The sequence below is a fragment of the Peromyscus maniculatus genome, chromosome 6 (genome assembly GCF_049852395.1).
Source record: "Peromyscus maniculatus bairdii isolate BWxNUB_F1_BW_parent chromosome 6, HU_Pman_BW_mat_3.1, whole genome shotgun sequence".
Classification (NCBI taxonomy): Eukaryota; Metazoa; Chordata; class Mammalia; order Rodentia; family Cricetidae; genus Peromyscus; species Peromyscus maniculatus.
In genome coordinates, this window is record NC_134857.1 from 110,306,286 (window position 1) to 110,332,016 (window position 25,731).

At 40.0% G+C, this 25,731-nt stretch overlaps 1 protein-coding gene across 1 annotated transcript in view; it reads left to right on the forward strand.

Annotated features, from left to right (window-relative positions):
• The window catches only part of Col25a1 (collagen type XXV alpha 1 chain), a 402,845-nt gene that overhangs the window by 347,048 nt on the left and 30,066 nt on the right, over positions 1–25,731 (forward strand). The window contains exons 19-26 of the mRNA XM_006970377.4: positions 7,226–7,288; positions 10,120–10,188; positions 10,975–11,019; positions 12,844–12,888; positions 13,737–13,814; positions 20,562–20,585; positions 21,479–21,523; positions 25,099–25,143. Coding sequence (XP_006970439.1) covers positions 7,226–7,288; positions 10,120–10,188; positions 10,975–11,019; positions 12,844–12,888; positions 13,737–13,814; positions 20,562–20,585; positions 21,479–21,523; positions 25,099–25,143 — 414 coding nt within the window. The remainder of the gene's footprint in view (positions 1–7,225; positions 7,289–10,119; positions 10,189–10,974; positions 11,020–12,843; positions 12,889–13,736; positions 13,815–20,561; positions 20,586–21,478; positions 21,524–25,098; positions 25,144–25,731) is intronic.

Sequence of the window (25,731 nt, forward strand, 5' to 3'; positions counted from 1 at the left end):
GAAAAGACAAGAGTGCACAATTACTTAAGGATGAGAGAAGTCATGTGAACATTCTTCTTCCTGACTGTTCACAGGAAAAGCAAAAGGGTAGCTTGACACATCCCATAATGATGTTTGTTTTTCCAAGCCTGGGTTACCTCACCCAGAATTATTGTTTCTAGATCCATCCGTTTACCTGAGAATTTCATAATTTTGTTTTTCTTAATGGCTGGATAATTTTCCACTGTGCAGATGTACCACATTTTTGTTATCCATTATCTGTTGATGGACATCTAGACTGTTTCCAATTCCTGGTTATTGTGAATGGAGCAGCAGTGAACATGGATGAACAGGTGTCTCCCTAGTGGAATATAGAGTCCTTTGGATAAATGCCTAAGAGTGGTATAGTTGGATCATGCAGTAATGTTACTTTCAGCTTTTTGAGGAGTCTGCACACTGATTTCCACAGTGGCTGCACCAGTTTGCATTCCCACCAGCAGTGAATAAGTGTTTCCCATTCCCTCTATCCATGCCAGTATTTATTCTTTATTTTCTTTTCATCTTGGCCATTCTGACTAGGGTAAGATTAAAATCTCAAAGTAGTTTTAATGTATATTTCTATAACATATCTAAGGATGTTGAACAGTTTTAAATCTAACTCTCAGCCATTTATATTCCTTCTTTTGAGAATTCTGTATAGTTCCATGCCCCATTTTTTAATTGGGTTGTTTGTTTTCTGGATGTTTAGTTTGGTTTTAGTTCTTTGTATGTTCTGGATACTAACCATCTGACAGATGGATAGTGGTCAGGATTTTTCCTCATTCTGTAGGCTGCCTCATCCAAATAGTGGTATCCCTTGCTGGACAGTCATTTTTTTAGTCTCGTGTGGTCCCATGTCAGTTGTTGGTCTTAATGCCTACACCATCAGGATCCTGTTCAGAAATCCCTTTCCTGTGCCTATAAGTTCACATGTATTTCCTACTTTCTGCTCTATCAGATGCAGGGTACCATGTCTTACCCTGAAGTTCTTGATCTATTTGGAGTTCAGTTTTATGAGAATGAGAAATAAGAAGTGAGTCGTCTCCATCTACATGTAGCTATCCAGTTTGAGTGGCAATATTTGCCCATTTGTTGAAGATGCTGTCTCTTTTACAATGTATATTATTGGCCGCTTTATCAAAACAAAAAGCAGGTTACTGTAGGAGTCTGAGTTGATATGTGGGTCCTAAGTTCTATTCCATTAATCAATATGCTTGTTTTGATCCAATACCATGCTGCTTTTATTACTGTAACTCTATAGTAAAACTTAACATCTAGGGTGATGATACTGCAGCAGAAATGTTTAATTATTCAGAATTATTTTCTTCTATCCTGGGTCTTTTATATTTCCATATGAAATTTAAGATTTTTTTCAGTATCTGTAAAGAATTGCATTGGAATTTTGATGTGTATTTCATTAAATCTGTAGATTGCTTTTTGTAGGATGGCCATTTGGATGATATTAATCCTACCAGTCCATGAGCATGGAAGGTCTTTCCATCTTCTGGTATCTTCTTCTATTTTTTTTTCAGTGTCTCAAAGTTTTCATTATATGAGTCTTCATTTTCCTTGATTAGACTTATTCCAAGATATTTTGAGGCACTTGGGAATGATATTGTTTTCCTAATTTCCTTCTAGGTGTTTGCATTTGTAGATAAGAAGGCTGCTGATTTTTTTGCAAGTTCATTTTGTATCCTGCTACTGTTCTGAGGCAGGGGAGATATATTACAGCAGATACTATATCAAATAGCTATTTAAGTAGCAACTATATTTTAATGGTTTACCTATCCTTGAAGCTTAATGGTTTTACTCTGGCTTCCACATTAGTGAAAACTTGACATTCAGATCAAGAACTTAAGGAGGCAGAAGGGTCTAAGGTGGTAACAAACTACCCCACATTGTATGAAACCCCCTGGACCTGAAGGCAGAGACATTCACTTGACACTCTCAGGATTAAGTGCTGGCCTGGTGCTCTGTGAGCAACAAATGTGTCTTCAGAATCTGATGAAGATGAATGAAGTTCAGTCCTCAGAAACATTGGCATATCTCAAAACTGGCAGAGATAAATGTAGGGATGTAAAATTAATTCGTAGAGGAAAGAAAATACGATGCCCTTGGTAGACGGGTCACACTGTGTTATTATTGCTTGTAACTACTTCCTGCTTGCACAGACTCTGCCTGAAGACATAGGTAACTTGAGTCTAATTAGGAAACTCATGCAACAGAAATCAGAGATTTTTAGCAACCATAATGAAACCTTCAACAATTATACTGCATGTCCTTCATGGTGCAATTCTTTTAAGACAAAGAAAAATGCAAAAGATAGGTTTTCTGGGTTTTAAATAAATTCACTACTTAGTTCATTTTCAACAGAGCAATTAAGATGTGTTAGTGTCTACTCAGACTTTATCCTTATGAGTAATAAGTATTTTAGAAGCAAATTCTACTTCTCATTTTTTTCCTTTCTTTTTTTTTTTTTTTGGTCTCCTCAATAATTTTAGAAATCAGTTCAAATTACCAAAACTGGCTGCCTCATGGTTCTTAGTATAACAAATGTTATTGCTGTAATTCTCAAAAGCAGGTATCATGCTGACTTGAATTCTAATTAGCCTCTAAGCAAGACTGGCTAATGCATTCTGTGTCAAGACACATTAATCAACATTTTGGGGCATGTTTTTAGCACCCAGGCTAATCAGCACATATTTTTCAAACACCATTGCACTATTTTTGGGGACAATGAAAATCAGATCTGCTCAGGAACAAAAAAATATCACAGAAAACATGGCTTGGTCTAGAGAGAGTTTTTAGACAGGTTAAGAAAATGATGTATTTTACTTCTTAATTGACAATAGCTTATAAAATATGACAAATAGTAATAAATGAAAAACCAGATATTTTTCTGCGAGCAAGAACTAATCAGTTAGGACTTTCTGGCTACCATTTTGCCTAACAGATGAAATGCTCTAGAAGTCTATCTGGAAACATCTGGCAAGCCATTTCTGTGAAAATGAAACTGCCTCTTTCTTTCTTCCTTCCTTCCTCTCTTCATTGGACTAACATCTCCTGCTTAGTATTTGTTGGTTCTTCTCACCTTTATGAATGGTGTCCCAGTGACCACTCATCAGGAAGAGTGGGACTGTCTGAAATATTCCCCTGCTGTTTTTAGAATGTCAGTTAAGATTCTATTATGGAATCCTAAGACTTAATGAAATCTTCAGCAGTCATTAGATTTCAGAAAAGCCATGTTCCTAGACGTTTCCCGGCCTTGCTTTGTGTTTTTATAATACAGAAGGGCAGTTGTCGCTGCTTTCATGGTTGGTAGACAGGACTGTTGTGGTTAATGTGGCTCCGTGGTCTGTTTGCTCTTGAACTTTTATCCAGAAGACTTCCCATTTAAGTTGCTGTTACAGGGAGATATTTGGGTTGGGTGCTTTTGGCGGGTGGATAGGTACTGGCAGATGAGTTGAGAAAACTGACTTCAATCCAAAACATCTCTTATTCAAAATTAAACTGGATACATTTTGCTCAATGTTAGTTAAATTGAGTGTCCTATGAAGTAAAACTGAATTTTGACAAATAAGACCAGAAAAAAATGTAAGAAAGATAACATTGGTATGTAAAGGGTTTTTTCCCCCTAACATCTCTTTAATGTCTGGCTTGAAAGACTACAGCCGGATTCTCATCTACTCTTCTCCATTCTGTTTCTCAATTTGTTGTTCTGGGTGAAGACTTTTACACATCTCAGATAGGTAATTGGACAAGGAAAGGTTATTTTAACAACTGAATCAGATCGAGTTGCTGGTGTTCTTTGCTGTAACTCCCAAGCTCCGTGAGTGGCTCTGTCTTAAACAGTAGACTCCAAAGAGACTCTGAAGCCACATCTGAATTGTTCACACTCAGACACTGAAGGGCAAGAGCAAGCAGTGTCTTTGCATATTGTGAAACCATCCAACTTTTGAGCCCCCTTCAGCAGTCTGAGAGAGCCAGGGTTTCCCCAAACACTTTCAAAACCCCTAGGATAAGGTCGGGAGACAAGTAAGCTTAAAAAGCTTAAGAAGGTGGTGGCGCATGCCTTTAATCCCAGCTCTCAGGAGGCAGAGGCAGGTGGATCTCTGATTTACAAAGTGAGTCCAGGACAGACGGGGCTGTGCAGTGATACCCTGTCTTGAAAGGCAGGCAGGAAGGAAGTGAGGGAGGGAGGGAAGGATGAGAAGGAAGGAGGGAGGAAGGAAAAAAAGAAAAGAAATGTCCTGTCTATATCAGCAGTAGTTTCTGAAGTCTGAGAGAGAAGAGACCAATAAGTATCCCCACCCCATCCCACCACGAGATGGGGAATGGAGCCATGGCCCTGTAGGGACTGAGCACCCTCAGAAGGAGTCGACACAAACCTGCTATCCTAGAGCTAGATCTGCCGGGCTTTGCTTTGAATCCATTGGGATATGAAGTGTGTCAAGTTGTACAAATGTGACTGCTACTTTCTTGGAGTGATCATGAGCAACTAATCACACTAAAAGCCTTTCAAATCATACAAGAGTAACAGTACTAAAATAAGCGAGACTATCAAATCTGCTCTGATTTTATCTCTCTCTCTCTTTTTTTTTTTTTTTTTTTTTTGAGACAGTGTTTCTCTGTGTAGCTTTGTGCCTTTCCTGGAACTCACTTGGTAGCCCAGGCTGGCCTGGAACTCACAGAGATCCGCCTGCCTCTGCCTCCCGAGTGCTGGGATTAAAGGCGTACGCCACCACCGCCTGGCTCTGATTTTATCTCTTAAAATTAAGTAATTTTACCCTGAAAGGTCTATTAAAGGAAATTTAATGTGTCTTTAAAAGGAAGAAAAAATTCCTTTATCTAGCTGCTGAGATAACAGAGCCTTATTTATTTGTGAATGATGCAACTGCATGCTTGTTTTTTTGTAAACTAAACACTAACTCAAATAAGGAATGTGTTTCTGCGATTTCCACCCTTTCTTCTTTTTATTAGTATGCTTTAATGAAGCTTACACTCGATGGGCTAAAGATATCGTTTTATTTTTGCTTAAAAATGTGTAAAGAGTTCAAGTTGACAAGCAAATATTCAACCTCTACATTACTATTTCAGGATATCCTTATTGACCAATGACTTTAATGTTCATTCCAGAATTGCTCTTGAAAGTGGGAAGAAGATACCTGTTCGTGCTAAATATTACTTTATTAGAAAAAATATTTTATTTATAAATAAATGTCCCTTATAGTATTTTGTTTATAAAATAACAAATCAAATTATTTTGCTAAAGGTGGAATTACTCACAAATGATTTCTCTGAGTTGAGTTCAGGTTTTTATTTTGAAATATTAAGAGGTATGGCATATTTACCAGGTTTTTCCTTCCTGGAGGTGGTAAACTGTGGTGCCAAGTAGAATGACAATTATAGGAAATAACCTTACCATCCACCTCAGTTCCAAGGCCCAAGCCCCCCACCTTTCTACCCTCTGAGTGCCCACGTCAGAATAAATCGTTGAGCAGTGTGTCACCCGAAATGTTTTATGGTGACTACATCCTTCGGTTCCCAATACCCAACATCTAACTTTCATATGACATGTTTGAAAATTTCATTCATTTGAAACATAGATGCAGACATTTTAACACACCTTGCGGAACAACCCCCTATGCTTTCCTGCTTAATTCCAAGGACCAGGAAACAGGTTCAGCAACAGCTGACTTAGAGGAAAATCATCTGAACTGATCATTCTTCCAGAAATAGTCCAAGCATGAATAAAACAGGAAATATGAAAACAGGACCCTTGTGGGACATGCTTTAAATTTTTGGTTATGTATTTTATATTTTAAACCGTTAGACTCTTAATGTTTTGCTTCCCTTGACTAATTAAAAAGAAAATAAAACATTATTAATATCAAGCCAGTGTAAACACTGGTTCAGGTATTCTTTTTGCCACCAAATATGTAGTTGTAGTTCCTTTTCTAACACCAGGTCTCCAATTTTCTGATTCAGACACCCACTGAATTTGGTCTGATGCTGCCCTGGTTAGCCTCAGATGTCACAGGTCTCAGGACCAACCCTGGAAGATTAACTTCATTTCAGTTGCATGTAGCAAATTCCCAGGCTACTTGGATTATCTGCACTTTTTCTGATGTGGCTATGGATTTAGGCCTTTTGGGGACACCCATTTTAAGAATGTGACTAGAATGAGTCACAGTTCAGGAAGATGTGGGGCTGTGCTTGCCCTTAGAGTTTATAACAAAGGCTGAAAAAGGACGGCCCACTGAATGGGACAATGTCTAGAAGAGTGCTGGCCACAATAGCCCCTGACCTGTGGGTCTGAATGCTCTACCCTCCTGGCATGTAACTGTCTGCTGACTTGGAAAGTCTACACTGGCCCTGTCGTTTAGGGGTTTCTATGGGGCTTCCACTGGATGATTGATGAAATCACTACCCTCTGTGATTGAACTCAAACTCCAGCCATTCTCCCCTTCTCATAGGTTAAGACACATAATGGAAAATTCCAGCCTTCTAGCCATCAGATTGGTTCCTTATACTTTGACACTATCTAGGAGGCTCACTTAGAGTCTCCTGCTTGTATCAATTCATGTGTAGTTGGAAGGTACTAGTTACAAGCAGCAAAAGATGTCATTCACCATTCCTGTAGCCCAGAGGAATCTGAGGCTTAGAAGATCTATGCCAAGACCTGGGTACCATTTATTATAACACGGATGAATTTCCTCCAGGTAGTAGAGATGATGTTTGAGAGATATGGCAAGAAAAGGGACTTTTCCTTTCATGCTGCACATTACTAAATCTTTTCCCTGATCATATTCATTGTATCAGTTATGTATTGCTGCCTACCACTTTACCCTAGAAAGCAATTGCTGGAAACTGTTGGCTTATAGTCCTGAAAGAGAGGAATTCAAGCAGAGCATGGCAGATGCCTCTGCCTCTGAGTCCCTGAACAGACTGCAGTGAGACAGGCATCCAGGACTGTGATCTCTTTAGAATAATTTAGAAATTATTATAAAGACATTTATCCAATGGCCTTGTCACTTTCTAAAGCGTCTCTGGAGCTCTGCTTAGAGTCTTCATTGATGATCATCTTATAGTAAGTAGTTTGATCTCAGCCAGAACACTTGTTCACAATCAAGGAAGTAAACTCACAGTGGGAAGAACTGAGTGTGCTGTCAGACGAATAATGCCTCGTGTGCCCATCTTTTTTAAGGGAGAACCAGGCTTCATTGGTCCTCAAGGAGAGCCCGGCTTACCAGGGTTACCAGGAACAAAAGTAAGTAGACCTTTATTTCCCCTTGCGTTCCTGTGAAATTTGTGTCATCTCTGCTGAAAGAAAGGTGGGAGGACTCTACTGTTTAGAAAGCCACATATTTCTGCCTTAGAACCTAGGCAGCCTGATCCTCCTGTTAATGGCATGCAGGCGGAAGTTATATGTAGGAAGCAGGTGGGTGACTTACAGTAGTAGTTCGAGTTTGCCCTCCGGATTTCTCAATAAGTGTGATGTCACTGGCCTCCCGGCGACATGGAAAGGTAGTAGAGAGAGAGGAGGGCTGGAACTCACCAACCCCTGCTCTTCCTCATCCATTTTAGGATACACGTGTAAATTGGACATTAATCCCATCCCCATGGATGTCACAGAGATTTCTAAATACTTCACTCCAAAGATATCTACTCTGAATGATGTTTGTAGAAGTATTCTATAATGAAAGCCATCTCTTAGTGTTCTATTTGGCAACCTTAAAGAGGACCCTGAAAGCAAATGCTATATGCTGCCATGCAAAAAGAATACAGAGCTACAGACAGAGTCGAGTCTGTCTTTGTCCGCCCAGTAAGACATGAAAAGATAGGAATCTGATGATGGAGTTGTGCTCATGACAGACTCAGGAATCAAAGGTGCAAAGTGGCATCAACTCATATTCGCTCATTTTTAAACCATGACAGACTCTGCCTGGTGAGTTCTGAGTTCACCAGAAATAGGCCAGGCATAATTCCCAATAGTTAGAGAAATACGTCATGGTCTATTCAGACAGACTAGTCCTCCTTTCTGCTTTGGTCAAGTGAAATGAACTCTAATCCTAGCAAGTGGAAACTATTCATTGCCTAAGGGGACTGGAACGCCTCGTAGGATTATGCAAAACTGTTTTCAAAAGAAATCCCATTTTCACACCATGAGCTATCAGGCCCATTAAAGAAATTCTGTGTTAGCCTGAACAGATCCACACAAGAGGGACCTTTCTGAGCGGGAAAGACAGAGACAGAGAGGAAATAAATTGTCTGCTGATATGAGAGCTGTTAGATTGATTGAACATAAAGCCTTAAAGCCAGGAGAGAGGAAAAGGTGGCCAGGTGAAGGAGCGCATCCACTATCACAGGGGGAGAGGAGTCCCAGCAGGCGAAGCCCTTGGGAACTGCTTCTAGAAGGTTTTTCTAGACAGGGAAAGGTAGAAGAGACCCACCTGGTAGAACTAGTCATCCCTAAATACTTTTTAATAGGAAACTGCTTAACTATTCCATAGTTTCAGAGAGAGAGAGAGAGCCATACATAGAGCCACAAAGTGGGCAGTAATTGCTGTTATGAAGGCCTCAACATGACTCTGAAGGACGAAGGCTTTACTCTGTACCTCTAGGAGAGGGAAGGGCTGTGATGCACCCGTGTGGCATTTCTGCAAGCAAGTATGTGCCTAGAAAGTCATGTTTTAGCAACACTCCACACTTAAATGTTAGCTGGGTTGCCTATCTCAACAACAGCTGTGTCCTAAAGGGAGATTTCCAATTTGAAAATCTATTTTGAGCCAACAATGGATTTTACCATTTTTATGGACGGTCTGGGTTTGTACCCCTATCAACAGATCTGAAAAATAAACAAAATGGTGTGTCTTCCTCGGAGGGCAGTGAAGACATATCCTAAGGACAAGAGACTAATGGCATCTAGATATCTGTAGTGAGGATGGTGTGTCCGAAGAGCCTGTCCCAATGCCTTTGTCAGAGCTACGTCTGCCTAGAAAAATTCAATTTCAGTCCGAGTACAAAAAAAAAACCAAAAAACAGGATATCAGAGCATAAAGCATGGGACTTCACCACTATGCTATACATTTTGCTGGAATTCCTTAATATTTGCTACATAATGTGAATAGATGTCCATTCAATAATAATAATAATAATAATAATAATAATAATAATAATAATAATGAGAAGAGGAAGAAGTAGAAGTAGAAGGGGCCATACTGACACCCTTTAAAAGTCTTTACATTTATATACATAGCCACCTAATGGACATTTACTAAACTCTTTCTGTATTTATAAAATGGGGATTATAGGGCAAAATTACATATTTATGTATTACCCAGGGTATTCTAGAGACACAGAACCAACATCAATGAGCAAATGGGTGGGTGAGTCAGTGGTTAGGTAGGTAAATATGTATGTATATACATGTATGCATGTATATACATATATGTATATACATGGCTAAGAAAGGGGTTTATTAGGAGAACTGCTCATGTGATTACAGAGGCAAAGAGGTCCCACAGAAGCCAGCTATCTACAAGTAGAAGGATGCTAGTAACATGGCACTGTCCAGGTCTGAAGGTTTCAGAATCGTGGAAGCTGGCACTGAAACTCCTGGGCGGAGTTAAAGGTCTGAGATGCAGTGCCTGGCACTAGTCTGTCGTCAAGGCAGAGACTGTGGTATCATGAGCAGGTGCTCAAGAGGGACAGAGACAGCTTGCCTGTCCTCTGCCTTTTGTTCTAACCATCCCCAAGCCAAGTTGGCAACAACCACATATTTTAAGGGCAAACCTTCCACTCTCGGTCCACTGACCAATGTGCAAGCTCCTCTGAAAACACCTTGTTGAGAACAACCAGAATGCTTCAGCAGCTCCATAGATGTTCCTTAACACAGCCAAGGTGGCACCAACAATTAACAATCTCAGATTGTTTTGTGTAGGAAATGGGATCATTCATGTTCAGGCATTAACACAGGGCCAGCATGCTGTAGATGAGTAATGGTGCTCTGTTTACCTCGGTTTGATCGAACTCCCATATTCCCCTCCAGGGAACAGCCATGGGGAGGCTGCTATTTACCTGTTTTGTAATTTATTACAGGGTGAACGTGGAGAAGCAGGGCCTCCTGGGAGAGGTGAACGAGGGGATCCTGGAGCCCCAGGCCCAAAGGTCAGTTATTGTGACACTGGAAGAGAGCATCCTTTAGTTAGGGAGTGCATGCCTCTTGCTGTGGAATATACAACTAACTCTTCAACAGATACTAAAACGACCCAAATCACAAACACCTCATTGAACTGTACACTGATGGGTAGCGATTTTTACAGTCTGACTTTCCTTGTTTATTTACTCTGTGCAGCCCAGTGAAGTAATTTAATAACATATCTGAATGTAAAGGAGAGGTGCTGTCATGTTACCCATTATTGCTAAATGTGTGTTACAGCTGGCTGAGAAAAACCTCATTGCCAAGTGCCCTGTTTCCATGGTAACTTGATGGCGTGTAATACCTTGAAAATATTAGAACTAAGGATTTATTTGCCTGTGCAGCCTCTGTTTACCTAAACATTATGCAAACTAACGTGGTCATACTCTATTCTACTAACCCGCCCCTCTTGGAGACAGGGGTGATGTAATCTCTGATGAAAAAGAGAGCTGAGCACAGAAGCACTGTGGAGACTCATAAGAGCCACTTACAGAGCTCCCTCCAGCCACTGATGGAAAACAGTCCTCAGAGTCATAATGAGATAGAGGCTGGCGGAGACCAGAGAGTGAGCTCCCGCTACAGCCATGTGTATCCTCTGTGTTCTAGTAACCGACACTTTATCTATCGCACTGTGTGGGGCTGTTAAGATACAGTGTGTCCAAGATACAGTGTGTCCTGTGATCCTCTTTATCCTGAGCCTCTGTTCTGATCTTCCCTGTCATTCTTTTTCTCATCTGCATACTCTCTCACACTAGGGGAAACAAGGTGAATCAGGAGCTAGAGGCCCAAAGGGGTCAAAGGTCAGTAACCAATAACCATTTTGTTGTGACTTCAGGCCGTCAAGATATGTGTCCTTTGCCTTTTCCACAAAGAGTCCTGTTATAGATGAAACTTTTCCTTCAGTGCTTACATTTGGTTTGTCCCTGTGATGATATCACAAGACACTGGCTTAGTTTTCCTTGTTTTTGTCTGCTCTTATCCTTCAGATTATTCTTTTTATAACATTGTGTGTGTGTGTGTGTGTGTGTGTGTGTGTGTGTGGTGTTATGGTGTATGCATGTGGGTATATGTGCATGTGTGTATGTGTGCATGTGTGTGTCATGCTGTGTTTCACAACACACATGTGGAGGTCAGAGGATAATTTGTGGGAGTTGATTCTCTCTGTCCACCATTTGGGATCGAGAGATGGAACTCAGTTGTCAGGCTTGGTGGCAGGTCCCTGTACCTGCTGAGTCATTTGCCAGCCACCCTCAGACTATTCTTTCAGAGATGGTGTGTGTCCTGTTTCTTGAAATTAGCTTCTTTGGGAAAAGAGACCGGAAATGAAAAGTAAGAGCATACAATGCATAAACTATCTTTATTGACAAATGTTCATGTCATACTTTGGTTTGTTACATAACTCTACTCTGAGAGTTAGAACATCACCCCAGGACTAGAACATGGCTCAGTGAGCAGAACTGGGGGTTTGAGTTTGGATCCCCAGAACCCAGAAAATAACTCAAACGTCTGTAATCCCTGCACCCCTGCGAGAAGATAGGAGGAAGGACGAGGGACTCCCCAGCAGCTAGCCTGGCTTACACAGTGGAAACCACCTAAGAGACCCTGAAACAGCGTGTATTCTGTCACTTACAATGTCACGAGCTAATACCATGGAAAAGTACAAAACAGACTAGAGATCAGAGGCTGTTAATTCCCTCTCCATGGTGAAGTTAATTATCATGGCCCGTGTTACTAGTATAACCTGCATGGGAAACATTACAGCCCCTCTTTCTCTTTGTCTTCATTGGTCCTTATCCGTTTATGTAAATTTGTAGGAAAACAGAAAGATGCTTTGAGTTCTGTATAAAGGGGGCTCTAGTTTTAAAGAACCTTTAGCTATACACAGATTTACATGTTTTCTACTACTTGCATTTTGGACTTTTGATCATTTGGGGAGTATACTCTATTCTTGGTGTCTCTGTAGGTGGGGTTATGACACTGTAAATAAAAGAGATGATTTCATATTGCTTTGAAATAGAAATGGGGAGGAGGCAAGAAGGACAAGTCAGAGAGGAGAAGGAGAAGGGGAGAGATGAGATAAAGGAAGTCTGGCCAGCCTGGTCTAGCTGGCTGCTGTCAACTTCAGTGGAGTGTTAAAATAGCTACAGGTAGCTAATTATCATCAGAGGGAGGTCTAGCCTCTGACTGGATGTTCCCATTCTCCCTAGCATGAGCTCTCCATTCCTTCCTGTGCCAGTTTTCTCTACTTCTCTTCTGTGAGGACAGATGCCACAGTGGCTTGGCCCTTTTCCCTTTGTTCAAATCCCTTCAAAGGAAAACAACCCTGCTCAGTCTGAAGATAAAGGTTACTTTGGGTACCATAGAAATCACTTACTTTGCTTTTGCAAACCCTAGCCAGAGCGTACTGTCTGATTTTTCCAAGATACCCTGTTCCTGAGGAGGACGTTTAACTACCCACTGATGGCATCTTTAGGAGGCATAGAGTGGTGATGGCAGTTGCTTCATATGTTTGCAGTTCAGGTTTAAAGTGCTGCTGTATGGTACAAGTGACTCGTTAAATGTGACAGATTTCTTCATCGATGGCCCTGCTGCTAACTTGTTATTTTCTTTTTTCATGGGCAAAGGGTGATCATGGAGATAAAGGAGACTCTGGAGCTCTGGGACCACGGGTGAGCATTCCTCTTGTCTAAACTCAGATTTGAGGTCATGTTGGTGTGACTGTACAAGGCATCTGAATGGACAGTATACAATCAAAGCCATTAGTGGTAGACTGGGATTCTTCCCACTGCTAGCCGCCTCCTTGCTCTTTATTTTGTTATCCAAGATCAGGTCATGTAGAGATTCTTACCATATAATAAACTTTATTCTGGAAAAAAAGTAGTATGAAGCCCATAGCTGTTAAGGTAACAGTCCATATATTTATACTCTTTAGAAAAGTCAAAAAACTAGAACACAGGTCATAGAAATTATGCAACAGATATAATGAGTAAGATAAAAGTCTAGACTATGTAGAGAGAGATGTGTGTGTTCTAGTAATCTTGATTGGGGGATGTGTATTTGTGGGTGTATAATATTCTTGTCTTCCATTCCCTCTAGTTTTGGATAAGTTGGGGCATATGGGATAAGATTCTTATTGGGGATGCCAAGTATTTCCTACAGAACATTGTTCATCTTTGCTCTCTCTTCTTAGGGAATGAGGAAGCAACCTATGGTACACAGATGAGCAGAAAGAGGTTAGGGTTGCCTTAACAAATACAAAGAAGTCAATAGTATTTTGCAAGACACAAAGATTAACGTGTGTGTTTGGAGCCAGCTTCACATCTACCACAGACAGAAAGTTAGAAGTGGCCATCTCCTTTACAATATGCAAAACATTTAAACATAATTCTGAAATGCACTTGCGTCATAGTAAGGAGATAACAGTCAGGGAGAACTCGAGCAACTCGACCCTTGCCGCCATCTTGTAGACTAGTCATCTAACACTCACGACTTTGCCTTGGTCTGTTTTTTGTCACAGGGTCCACCTGGGCAGAAGGGAGATCCAGGAGCTACTGAGATCATAGACTACAATGGCAACCTCCACGAGGCCTTACAGGCAAGTGACCATTTTCTGCCCTAGGGCACATGGAGAATGACACACACAGATAAGTGTATCGGTCTTCTGTGACTGTGATAAAATACCAGGAGCAAAAGCAACTTAGAGAAGAAAAGAGTTTATTTTATCTTATGGTTTCAAAATGCTGGAGTTCACAATGACATCAAGGCATGGCATCAGGAGCAGGAAGCTGAGCGCTCACATCCGCAGTTGTAAACATGAAGTAGAGAGCTAACTGGATGTGGAGTGAGGTGATGAATTCTCAAAGCCTGGCCAGTGATGTCCTCCCTCCAGCAAGGCTGCAGCGCCTCCCCACACAGAATCACCAGCTGGAGACTAAGTGTGCAAACTCCCGAGCCTGGGGGACACTCTGATTCACACCACCACAATGGGTCCCTGTCACTCAGCGGGATGAATTCTCTTCACCATTCACATGAAGCACGCCTATCTGCTTCGCTTCTGAGCCTTCCTGTCTCCGGCCCCAGGAGGCTTTAATTTATAGCATTTTAAATTCCTGATTCTTTGTTTCCCTTATACTTTCCTAAACCTTATCAAGTATAAACATGGTGTTAGTTAAGGCAAATTTTTGCTTCCTTGCTCTTTAGGGAATTTTACAAAGCTGAGCAGGAACTGCTTGAGTTCAGATTTCAATTGTCTTCTTTAGAGCTGTGACCTGGCCAGTTCTTTCACTTCATTGTACCTCTATTTCTCTATATTTGAAATAAGGATGCTAGCAGTATCTATCTCAGTGGGTTGTTGATAGCAAATGACTAAGGATATGACATATACTTTGCACAGACAAGTCCTTGGTGCATACTGACCTCCTATGTGTTTTTGTTTCAGTTTGTTTCTTTTCAGTGAAAAGTAGTTCACAAAATAGTGCACGTGGCTTGCTCTACCACCCTTGCTTCTTGGTCATCCTTTCCATGTTTACACATATGCGTTATAGTATCTATCGTCACCCAGTGGTGACCTGCAGAGCAAGTCCATAATAACCGTCACCCTGGACTTTCCTGTGACATTTATACCAAATCACCTTCCTTCCAAAAATCTTCGTGCTTCATCTGGCCTTCTGCTTTCGTCTCCTCCATTCTTTCCCTCTAGTGAAGCCGCTATTTAGGTATTCCACATCTTCCATCCATCCTAACTTCTTTGCTAGCCTGAAGTCTCTGACCTTTCCTTAGGCAGATCAGTTGCTCTCTCTGGGTTGTGGCAAGTGGTTTCCTGACAGTTCGGCCATTTCTGGGGTCTAGCCTGTGTACAGCTCCACCTGTTTGGAAGAGTCCCTTCATGGACACGTGTTTTTCTTGCTGACTTCCACAAATACACTGAGTTCTCCTGGGTACTTTTCCTACCTGCTAGAGGACTCACCTGATCAACTAACTGCTACCTATTGATGATCCCATGTTCCTTCCTTTCGCTCGAGACAGAAGGTGTAGAAGCTTCTTACAACTGTTCTTAGTCCTTCTTACAGCCTCACACCAGGAGCTCTCTCAAAACACATCTCAACACTACTCATTCTGTCCATTCCCAAATATTGGTCCACAACCTGTTTATTTTTTGTCCAACACTGTACCAATCCTGTGGCCAATTCTGTCTCCCTGGTGTCGCCTGGACCTTCTAATGTAACCAGTATTTGTCTCTAAGGCTGATTTTTCATAAGCTGTCATTACTTTGATTGTTCTAATTTGCTCAAATCTCTTCATGAGTCCTTGTCTACTCAATCAAGACCAAATTCCTCCAGCTGACATCAGTTAAGTCTCCACAGTACTATCTTTTCTGCCAAGATATTTTTCCATTTCCTATGACATAGTCGTTTTTATCATATCCCTACAAATCTCTTTTGCCTAGGCTCATCCCATTATTTTTCCTTTCTTTTGTTCGTTGAATCTGATGCATAAATTCACTGCTCTCACCAGCTGAGTTCTTCCTCAAAGTCCACACATGAGAAGTCAGGGGCCAATACTATAACATATGATTACTCTCTAATCACATAATTGGTTTTAGTTTTTCCATGACCATATTGTAAGTTTCTTAGTAACAGAAAATATGTCTTATGTTTATATTGCCTGGGCTTGTAAATGTGCAATGAACAGTGAGCATTTAGTGGTTGGATGAATGACTGTACTTTTTATGTACAAGCCATTTCTTAGCTTAAAAACAAACCAGATACTTAAAGTCTCTCTATTTTATACCTATTTTAATATCTCTATCCTCATGATTTCACCACTGGGGTCTAATTTTCATAGACCTATACTTTTATGTGGGCTTCACTACCACTACTAGCCTTTTTTATTTCTATGTTTCCTATTTGGACAAATGTGGATTGGATAGCATATTCAGCCAACTGCCTGATTTAGCATTCCTCATTACAAGCGGCTTAAACATAAACAGTAACCTTGGGGTTATGGTCAAATTCTTGAGCCAATTTTCTAAATGTTTCCCTTTCCCCCTACAAGTTGATAATTATGTATGGAGGGTCAGAGACAAGGAACAGGCAGGTTTTTTGGACCTACAATGTTTTCAAAATTCTTGCACAGTAAAACAGGGACAGCTCTTACACTTTATTAGCAATGTTATACATTTTCCTTAAACTACTTCCAGTTGCCCTATGGGCCTTGTCTCTGGCTGTAAACAGTGTTCCAGTTACTTTCCATGCTGTGTAGACTACCTGACCAAAAAAAAAAAAACAACCAACTTAGAGGAACCTTTTAGTGGGATAGTGTCCATCGTGGTAGAATAGACATGTGAAAGGCAGTGAAGGTCTGGAAGCAAAATAGGGGGATGGCTGTTTACACTGTGTCCATACACAGGAAGCAGAGAGAGGGCAGGGATGGGATGGGCTATAAACCCTCAAAACTCACCTCTAGTCACGTACTTCCTCCAGAAAGGCTCCACCTCCTAAAGGTTCTATGACCTTCCCAAACAGTGCCACCAGCTGGGGACCAAGCATTCAAATCCATGGGGGACATTTCTCATCCAAACTATCACATGGGGTGCCCACTCTCTACTCTTCCAAGAAATGCTCCCATATTACTGGCATTTTCTGCAATGTTTTGAAGTGTTTTTAAAACATTTTTTGCATGAACAAGCATATGGGCTATGCTTATACTGAAGTGGACATTTCTGTTTCATTCTCCCCTCTACCAGTTAGGAGTGCAGTCATTTTAGGGAAATCACTATCTATGCTTCACTGACCTTGTCTACAAAATGGAGTAGATGTTTTTGTTTGAGCTCATAAAATACAGTGTTATCCTTAGGGTGGTTTTTAGGTACTCATGAACACTTTTTACTGAAGTTCCTGAAAGTAATGTACTTTTTGGAAAATAAATCTGGTAGCTGTTCCTTGAAATGAAAGGATACACACTTCCATTGTCTTTTTTCCATCTCAAGTTCTATATGACTGTAAACAGTATCCAGTTAATATCCATCATAGTCAATGACTTTATACTGTCTCCAAACCTAATGATATATTCCCATTGGGTCAACCATATGCCGTGTTTATAAAGAGCTTAGAGTCATTTTTCAGTTGAAGGCTATTTGTTCATCCTCCTCCTGACATCATACTCTGGTGGATTAAGAGTCCCTAATAAGATCAATCAATTAAGTCAGAAAGGCATTAGAGGAAGAGTAGCTGGATGATGCTTATTTCATTATGTGTCCTTCAAAAAACATTGTATCTCATACTCTAGAATGACTACATGGATATGAATGTATTACAGTTGCAATATCACATTAGAACTATGTTCTATAAAATAGTTCAGATTATGAAAAAATATCAAAAGTAGTTTATGTAACTTCTCTCTATCCAATATCCAGTATGGGAGATAAAATAGTTGAAGTACTATGCATATTATGTACCTAAGATATTTGTCATTCTGGTTATGGTATTTATAATTTTCATCCATTCACTTATAGTTAAATGAGCAACAAAATTTAAAATCATATAACTGCTAATTATATCCTTTTGACTAGAGCTGAAGTTAGGGAGCAAAATAAAAACCTAACACAGCTCATTATTTTTCTTTTTGACACCAAGCAACATAAAAAGGAATTTATCTCAACTCCTCTGATCCATCTTTTCTCCCTGTCCAACATTCTTCCAGACCTCCCAGTCTTGACTTCCCCACAGTGAAATGATCCCAAGTAACCACACAGAGAATTAATATTAAGTATAAATGCTTGGCCAATAGCTTGTTACTAACTAGTTCTTACAACTTTGACCCATATTTCTATCTATATTCTACCACATGGCTTGTTACCTAATCTCAGTGCGGCATACTTGTCTCCTCCTTCCTCTGTGTCTTGCTTGAGGCTCCTGAGACTCTGCCCTTCATCTTCTCAGCATCCTCCTAGTCTGGCTCTCCCACCCAATCTCTTCCTGCCCAGCTATAGGCCAGTCAGCTCTTTACTAACCAATGAGAGTAATACATATTTACAGTGTACAAAGATTGTTCCACAGCAGGGGTGTATCCCTGGGGAATACTAATTTTTTCTCTCTTGGAAGTTATTAATTGCTTGTCTCATCTAGGAGGGGAGGGTGCTGGGATATTTCTCCCTTCTACATTGGGATGTCAACTATTGGAATTGCTCAGGTCTTGTTGTGGCAGCCATGCTGTTGACATTTTACAGATGTAGCTTCCCTGTCAGAACTAGAAGAAACAGTTTCACAGAAGACTTCCTCTGGCTCTTAGAATCTTTCTGTTCCCTCTTCCCAGATGTTTGCTAAGTCTTAAGGTGAAAGAATTGTATTGTGCATATATCAATTGGGACAGGGCCCCCCAGCATGGTTAGTTGCTCTCTGCAATTTGATGAGTTGTGGCTTTCTGTAATGGTCTCCTCCTTTGGTAAAAAGGAGCATAAGAACCTATCATTATGAAAAGTGAAGAAGAATAACCTATAACTTGGGTAGGATTTTCACACGAACATCTCCAAAGCACAAGACTGACATTTGCTGTTAGATCCCACCTCCCACCTCATATCACATCTCACTGGAATGTCATGGCGCTCTCCATCACTTCCAAACATTCTGGTTTTCAGACCATTACTGGCCTTCACAGGGGAGCCCTGCTGGGATTATATAGCTTCCGTGTTGAAGAGCCAACCTCGTAGGATGACTCTGGGAGCTGCACATGGCTGCTCCCAGGTGGAGGCCAAGGTGGTGTGCTGGTGAACTTAGCTGACCTTGGTGACCACTTGCTCCCTTCTGAGCTACAGTCGAACCTTCCCAAGTTTGAGGTCTCTCAAACAGTTATTAGTACATCATTTCAACTTCTTCTGTTGGTTTATTTACTACTAATGGTATTCTTTCATTATGCAGCTCATTATTTTTTTTAAAAAAAAATGTTGTTAGCATTAACATTTTTAAGAAAAAGGACAAACAAGACATGTTTATTTATGTAAGGATGTGAATTTATATATATATGACCTTGTTAGAAAATCTGAGAGAATTCAAATTGTAAAACTGCTTACCTTCATAACATTTTGTAATTCTGCTTTCTAGTTAAAAATGCAACACATGATTGAGGGACAAGGGTGAAGAAATTCTTTTTACTCTATAATTTCCTTGTTTTAGTAAATGACTCATTTACGTCCTAGGAACAGAACAGTTTTTTAATGGCTGTAAATGCAATTGTTGTGTCTAGGGAAACCTCTTTAAAATAGTGTAAGCATTACCTTGTATTGTGTAGGTCTGGTGACATAAAATTCTGGGTATATATAAGAACTTGCTCTTAGTTTATTGAGATTGTTTGCCTTTGTCTCAGAAACATCCAACTTGTTTATTGCATTATCTGAAGCTGTCATCACGCAGACTGCTTTTCTCATGCAATACAAACTTGAATCGTTAATACGTGTATAAGCACAGTGTTTTCTAAAGGACGTTAGTAACTATGTCAATAAAGAATTATCCAAGTATTTAAAATGAAATAGATAATGTTAAGGTTAATTTTTACAATGACAATAATAAAAATGACAACAAAGGTTTGAATCAGAGATTGGAATGGAGTGATGGTACACCGAGGGGTGGTATTAGAACCATACCCTCGAGTTCACATATAACCAGACAATGCCTCTTATAACCAAAAGTCCTGAATGGCAAATGACTCCTTTCTATTGTTTCAATAAGCCATGTAGAGGTCTTAGCACAAGATGTAAACTACAAACGATTAGATACACAAACATAATCACGGAATAGGAATCATGTTGTGGAAACCCATGCTTTAAGACAATATATTCTATTAAAGTATTTAGCACGTCAACAAACTAAATAAGTTCAATGTCAGTTTCTTTGATTATAGCACATAGGGGGGTCAATTATAATGTAAAAAATGAACTACAGAGTAAGAGAAGAAAGATATTTCACTCTTCCCTAATCAAAATCTAGAATAGAGCTCTTACCAATAGCAAATTTCACAATTCACAATTAGGCTGACCAACATTTAGCATACAGGTACCTAACTATATAATTTTTTTTAATTATGTGAGTTTTAAAAATCAAGCAAATGGAAAATTTTATGCTTTGTTTTCTTATAATTTTTAAAATAAAATTCTAAAAATATTTCCCAACCCTTTACAAGTATGCTGTATGGAGATAGGCTAGTATGTTTGCTGTAGCTCTCTGTGACTTAAAAGACATCTGACTTGACAACATGTACTTTGGAAGTGGATGATTTTTTTCGGAAGTCTGTCACTTGGTTTTGACACAGCATAGGTAACTCTTGTCTCTGTCGGTCCATTTCCCAACAGAGGATCACCACCTTAACCGTCACGGTAACTCCTTTTGCATGATCTCTGTGGTTTGTGGCTTTGAATTCAGTATGGATGCATGCAGGCCAAGACTGTACTAATGTAGCAATTGGTTTTTATTGGGCGTTTACTTTATGTTTATGTTATTAACCTTTTAAGACATTTGACCTCGTTAAATTACTATCTGTTCTATGGGAAAGTCCGGAGAAAGTTATTACTTTTTTTTTTTTTAAAGACTTAGCCTCCAGTTAATAAGATAGCTTTATCTTTGTGGCTTAGAAATCAAAGCTTTGGCAGAGCATTGTGTGGTACACCTTTAAGCCCAAGACTCTCAAGGCAGAGAGACACGTGGATCTCTGTAAGTTTGAAGCCAGCCTGGTCTACATAGCAAGTTCCAGGACAGCCAGGACTACATAGAGAGACCCTGTCTCAAGAGAGGAGGGGAAGGGAGAGAGGGAGGGAGGGAGAGAGAAGAGAAAGGAGAGAGAGAGAGAGAGAGAGAGAGAGAGAGAGAGAGAGAGAGAGAGAGAGAGAGAGAAGGAAAGAAGGAAGGAGAGAGAGAAGAAATCAAAGCCTGTGAAGCAGATGGCTGAGAAGAAAGGGTTAAAACAGCCAGGTCATTCATCACAAGAAGATGTGTGCTGGAAGAGGGAGGCAGCAATTGTCAGTTGTCTTACCGAATCCAAAGTTTCCTCTGTAGCATAGTGACTTGAAGAGCATACTGAGAGTCCTCTTCAGTACTCAGAGTGGGAGTCTGATTTATCATTACATAACTGATGAAATAGTGTCCCATTGAAAATCAATATCTAGAAATATCTAATTATGATAGAAACGTGCGGTGTGCTGGTTAGTTCTAAAGCCTGAAATTTTAACATGTCTACTTGGTATGTTTTACAACATGTCTTCTCTTGCTTCAGGGCCCCCCTGGACCTCCTGGACCTCAAGGACTACAAGGGCCAAAGGTTATACTTCCTTCCTTGCTCCCCTTTACCTCCTACAGTGCAGAGATGCCATGCTGAGCATGTATGCCCTTAGAAAACAGTTCTTAGAAAGTGCTAGAGAATTGAGGCCAGAAACAGTGTTTTAGAGGACAGGGAAACGGCACCGGAGTCTCAGCTAAAGGAAGAAAGGAAATGAGGAAAGAGAGCAGAGAAATGGAGGGACACAAATTTAGGAAAGGACATTGAGGAAAGTACAGAATATTAAACAAGGGAAGTACAAGCTTCACAGAAATTATAAATGCAAAGAGATGCTCAACATGGCTTATGGGAAAAGGTAAATATTCAAACAAATGAGGATTGAAGGGAGTTTACTCTTGCCCCTAAGAAAGACCCCCTTTTTTTTCCAATTCTTTTGTAAGGGGAGAACAAGGAGAACCTTCCTATAATGCATTCATAAATGACTGACAGGTTCAGGAGCCATTCTCGAGACCTGTTTTACACGCCTTCTCTTTATCATTCAGACTTTCAGCCGTGTGCTTTATCGAATGAAGCATGCTCCCCACAAACAGCACAATCCAAAATTTCCTTGATTGTACATCAGCTTTGCTGGCGGTGGTAGCTTTACCACCCCACCCCCCAAACTAAAGCTCCATCATTCAACCATGTTTGAGCAATTAACACATGTCCAGGAATTCTGGCTTTTCAGAACTGAGCTACACGTGTTGAAATATGACTTTCGTCATTGGATTCTTGTAGGAGATTCAAGTGGTTTCAAAATTCATTTTTTATTTACGCTTCTTAAGTTGGCTTATTTGCTGTGCCTAGCATACAGACACACACATTCATGCACACATCAGCTTTTGTACTCTCTCTAGATACTTAAAAATAAATGTCCAGTGTATAGAGATTTATTTCTCTATTAAAAGACTATAAAATAAAATATTACTGAGGTTATTGTCTTTTTTGAGTTATATTCAGGGCATAGATCCTAATTACCAAAATATTTTTTGTGTAACATAAACATGTTCCACATATTAATGTATGATATGGAACTTAACTAATTTTCTACATAGTCTTGTCCCTGAAAGCGTAGCACCAAATATTCAACAGTCATACCCTGTACTTGTCTCTGATGACCAGTTTTTCTGATCCCTCTCCTCTTAACAGTTTGATGATCTGGGCTAGACATGGAAGGAACTTTGGAGATTCTCTCCTCCTTTGTGTAGTGTCAATCCAGATGAGATTTCTTGCTTCATCTCCTCTCATAACTAGAACTTTCTCCAAAGCTAAATAAATACATTTCCCACAAAGCTCAAAGGTTTCTGTGATTTCTCCACAGTTCTGAGGCCTAGAAAAGGCAACCATGCTTTGATCTAAAGAAATAAAAAGGGTTACCCAGCTAAAAAGGGCTCTCACTAAACTGCCATCTCTTCTTTTATAATCACTTGTTAATTCTGTTGCCCAGGAGGTAATTATGAGCCTTCACTTCCTGATATGGTTTTGAATCTGCAGAGATACCAGTAAGAGGTTTTACTAGGAACTTAGAACCCAGGGTCTGAGACAGGCACCTAAAGGCATGATCACTAATAAGTAAGTGCTCTGATGTGGGTGTAGATGAGGGATAGGGTGTGATGGCTCAGTGGTTAAGAGCATTGGCTGCTCTTCCAGAGAGCCCAGATTCCATTCCCAGCACCCATATGGTGGCTCACACCCATCTATAACTCCAGTCTCAGAGGATCTGACACTCTCTTATGGCCTCTGAGAGCACCAGGCACACACATGGCACAAAGACATACATGCAGGCAAAATACACATAAAAATATATCTTTTTTTAAAAGAGTGTGTGGGCTGGATATGCATAGAACTGCCTCTCTAGGTCTGGAAGTCCAGGATGGTTTTGAGTTGAAACTGAAGAAAGACAGAGGGGTGGTAACCGTATGGAAATCTGAACATGTGGTGGCAGAGAGGCGTCAAACCCCTCCTCACTACCTGCCACTTCCCCATCCTGTCCACCGTACTGACCTCTTCATCCCACCCATCACGGTGACTAATATCATGTTGTATGACAAGCCTTTATACTTCCCAGGATCCTTCTTGAGAAAGTTGGGATCATTGAGGTGGGTATGTCTGTCACTGTGAGACAGCGCAGCTTCTCCCGGAAAAGAATAGGACACATTCCCAGCTCTGGACTCACTGCCTCAGACTGACGGTAGTCTATTCACTTGGTATTTCTCCGTCCAGTGTCAAATAAGAGGAATTTTAATTTTTTACACATCAAACAACTCTTACTAACCACATTTGAGTGATGGAGGATCTATGAATCTTGTTCTTTCAGCCTCCCTGGTCCACATTTGTAAAGGTAACAGTTGAGCAAAGCTATGGTGATTGGACTAGAGTGTTGACAGGTATCCAGACTCAGAATGAAGCTGGGGCTCAGCCGGGTGCATCCAACCTCAACAGAAAATGTTTGTGGCAAAATAAACTTTGCTACTGCCGCAAAGAACCGGAAATCCGAAATGAGGAAAGGCCTTTTTTTTATTTCATTGGTTTGAAACCACAAGATCCTGCCTTCCTTAAACACTGGGAAAGCTCAGGTTTCATACCGTGGCCTACAGCTCTTCAGGGTTTTTTTTTTTTTTTTTAAACCAGGAAAGGGAGTTCTAGCGGATGGAGCATTGTGGTTTATACTATCGCCAAAAACACTTCCTAGAAAACACAGCCTCAGGACTGCAACTGGAAAAACCCTTCTGTGAGGGGCTTGCTCACACCCAGACTGTCTTCACACTTAAACACAGGGTAGAAATTGGGGCTTGTAACAGTGTCCATACAGACAGTTGAGTGGTATAAAACCACGCCTTACATTTCAAAGGATTTTTGTTCAGTTATCATTCAAATCTGAAAGATGACTAAACATGTATCATTTAAATAATCTCTAGCATGCTGTTTAGATTTGTTTTAAATTAAACATCTTCCATTAAAAAAATAAATCTCTGTATTCTGAGTTTGTCAAACATTCTAATAAATCATGCTATTAAAAGTCCATTTATTTCATTTCTAGCATAGTATAGGAAATGGAATGGGTCTGAAAGTCACCTCACGTGGATTGAGATATCTGATTTATTAGATCCTCCAACGGGGCTTTTCTGGGCAGGGCACACTCACAGCCATTATGAAAGTTTCACATTGTGCCAGTTAGAATATTGCTATACATTTACCAAACTTTGCCTTTTATTCTCTCTTGGTCTAACTATTATGTTTTGATTGTTACTGAAAATTAGACAGTCTGTACTGATTCCTTCCTTATGGGAAAAGAGAATTAGCAAAGTCATAGAAGTGTTGCTGTAGGATGTGGTCAGCCATTAAATTGTATGTAACCAATGGAAGAAAAATAAAAAACAGTGGGTATTTGCTACATATGGGTATTATTACAATTCTCAAGAAAGATCATCCCTTCACTTAGCTTAGATATATGTACTGGACCAGCATATTCTTGGGTTAAAATGTATTTGCTAAAAGTCAAACTGTACTTTTACCAACTAGCATGGTTTCTGTAGCAATCATAAATGCAGGCAAGTTCTTGCTTTTTATTTTGTCAGGGTGAGCAAGGATCTCCAGGAATTCCCGGAGTTGATGGAGAACAGGTAATTTTCAAAGATATATATTATTATTTAAAGCACCACTATTGATCACTCACTGCTTTTATGATAGGTTTAAAGCCAAAAGTCATGTCTTTTGATAGATGATGTATCCTCTTTTTTTTCCATTCCATTTGAAATCTAAAAATGCAATTGGTTTTAAATTAGATATAAATTTTGTTGTAAAAATGTAAAGCTATATGTTTCTTTAGTTTTGTGCTTGATGCTACTGACATGTCAATCTACCTCAACACATTTTAGTAGACTCTGAAATCATTACATTAGTAAGAATGGCTTGGGGTTTGGGTTTGGTTTTTTTGAGGTTTTTTTTTTTTCAGTGAATATAAGCAATTCAATATCAAAATCAGTGGCCATAGTTTTCATGATTAATAGCATTGCTTATCTACAGTCATTCGATAATGTCTCTTTTTTGGGTATAATGATTTCCCCTGATTTTCTAAATGTTTTGAAAACTCAGACAAAAAGTGAAGCACAGTCAGCTTGCACACGATAGCAGTATCTTTCAGAGTGTCCTCAACATGGAAGCTGATAAAATTTCTCTAAAATTCTGATGGAAATACTTTAGATTTTGTG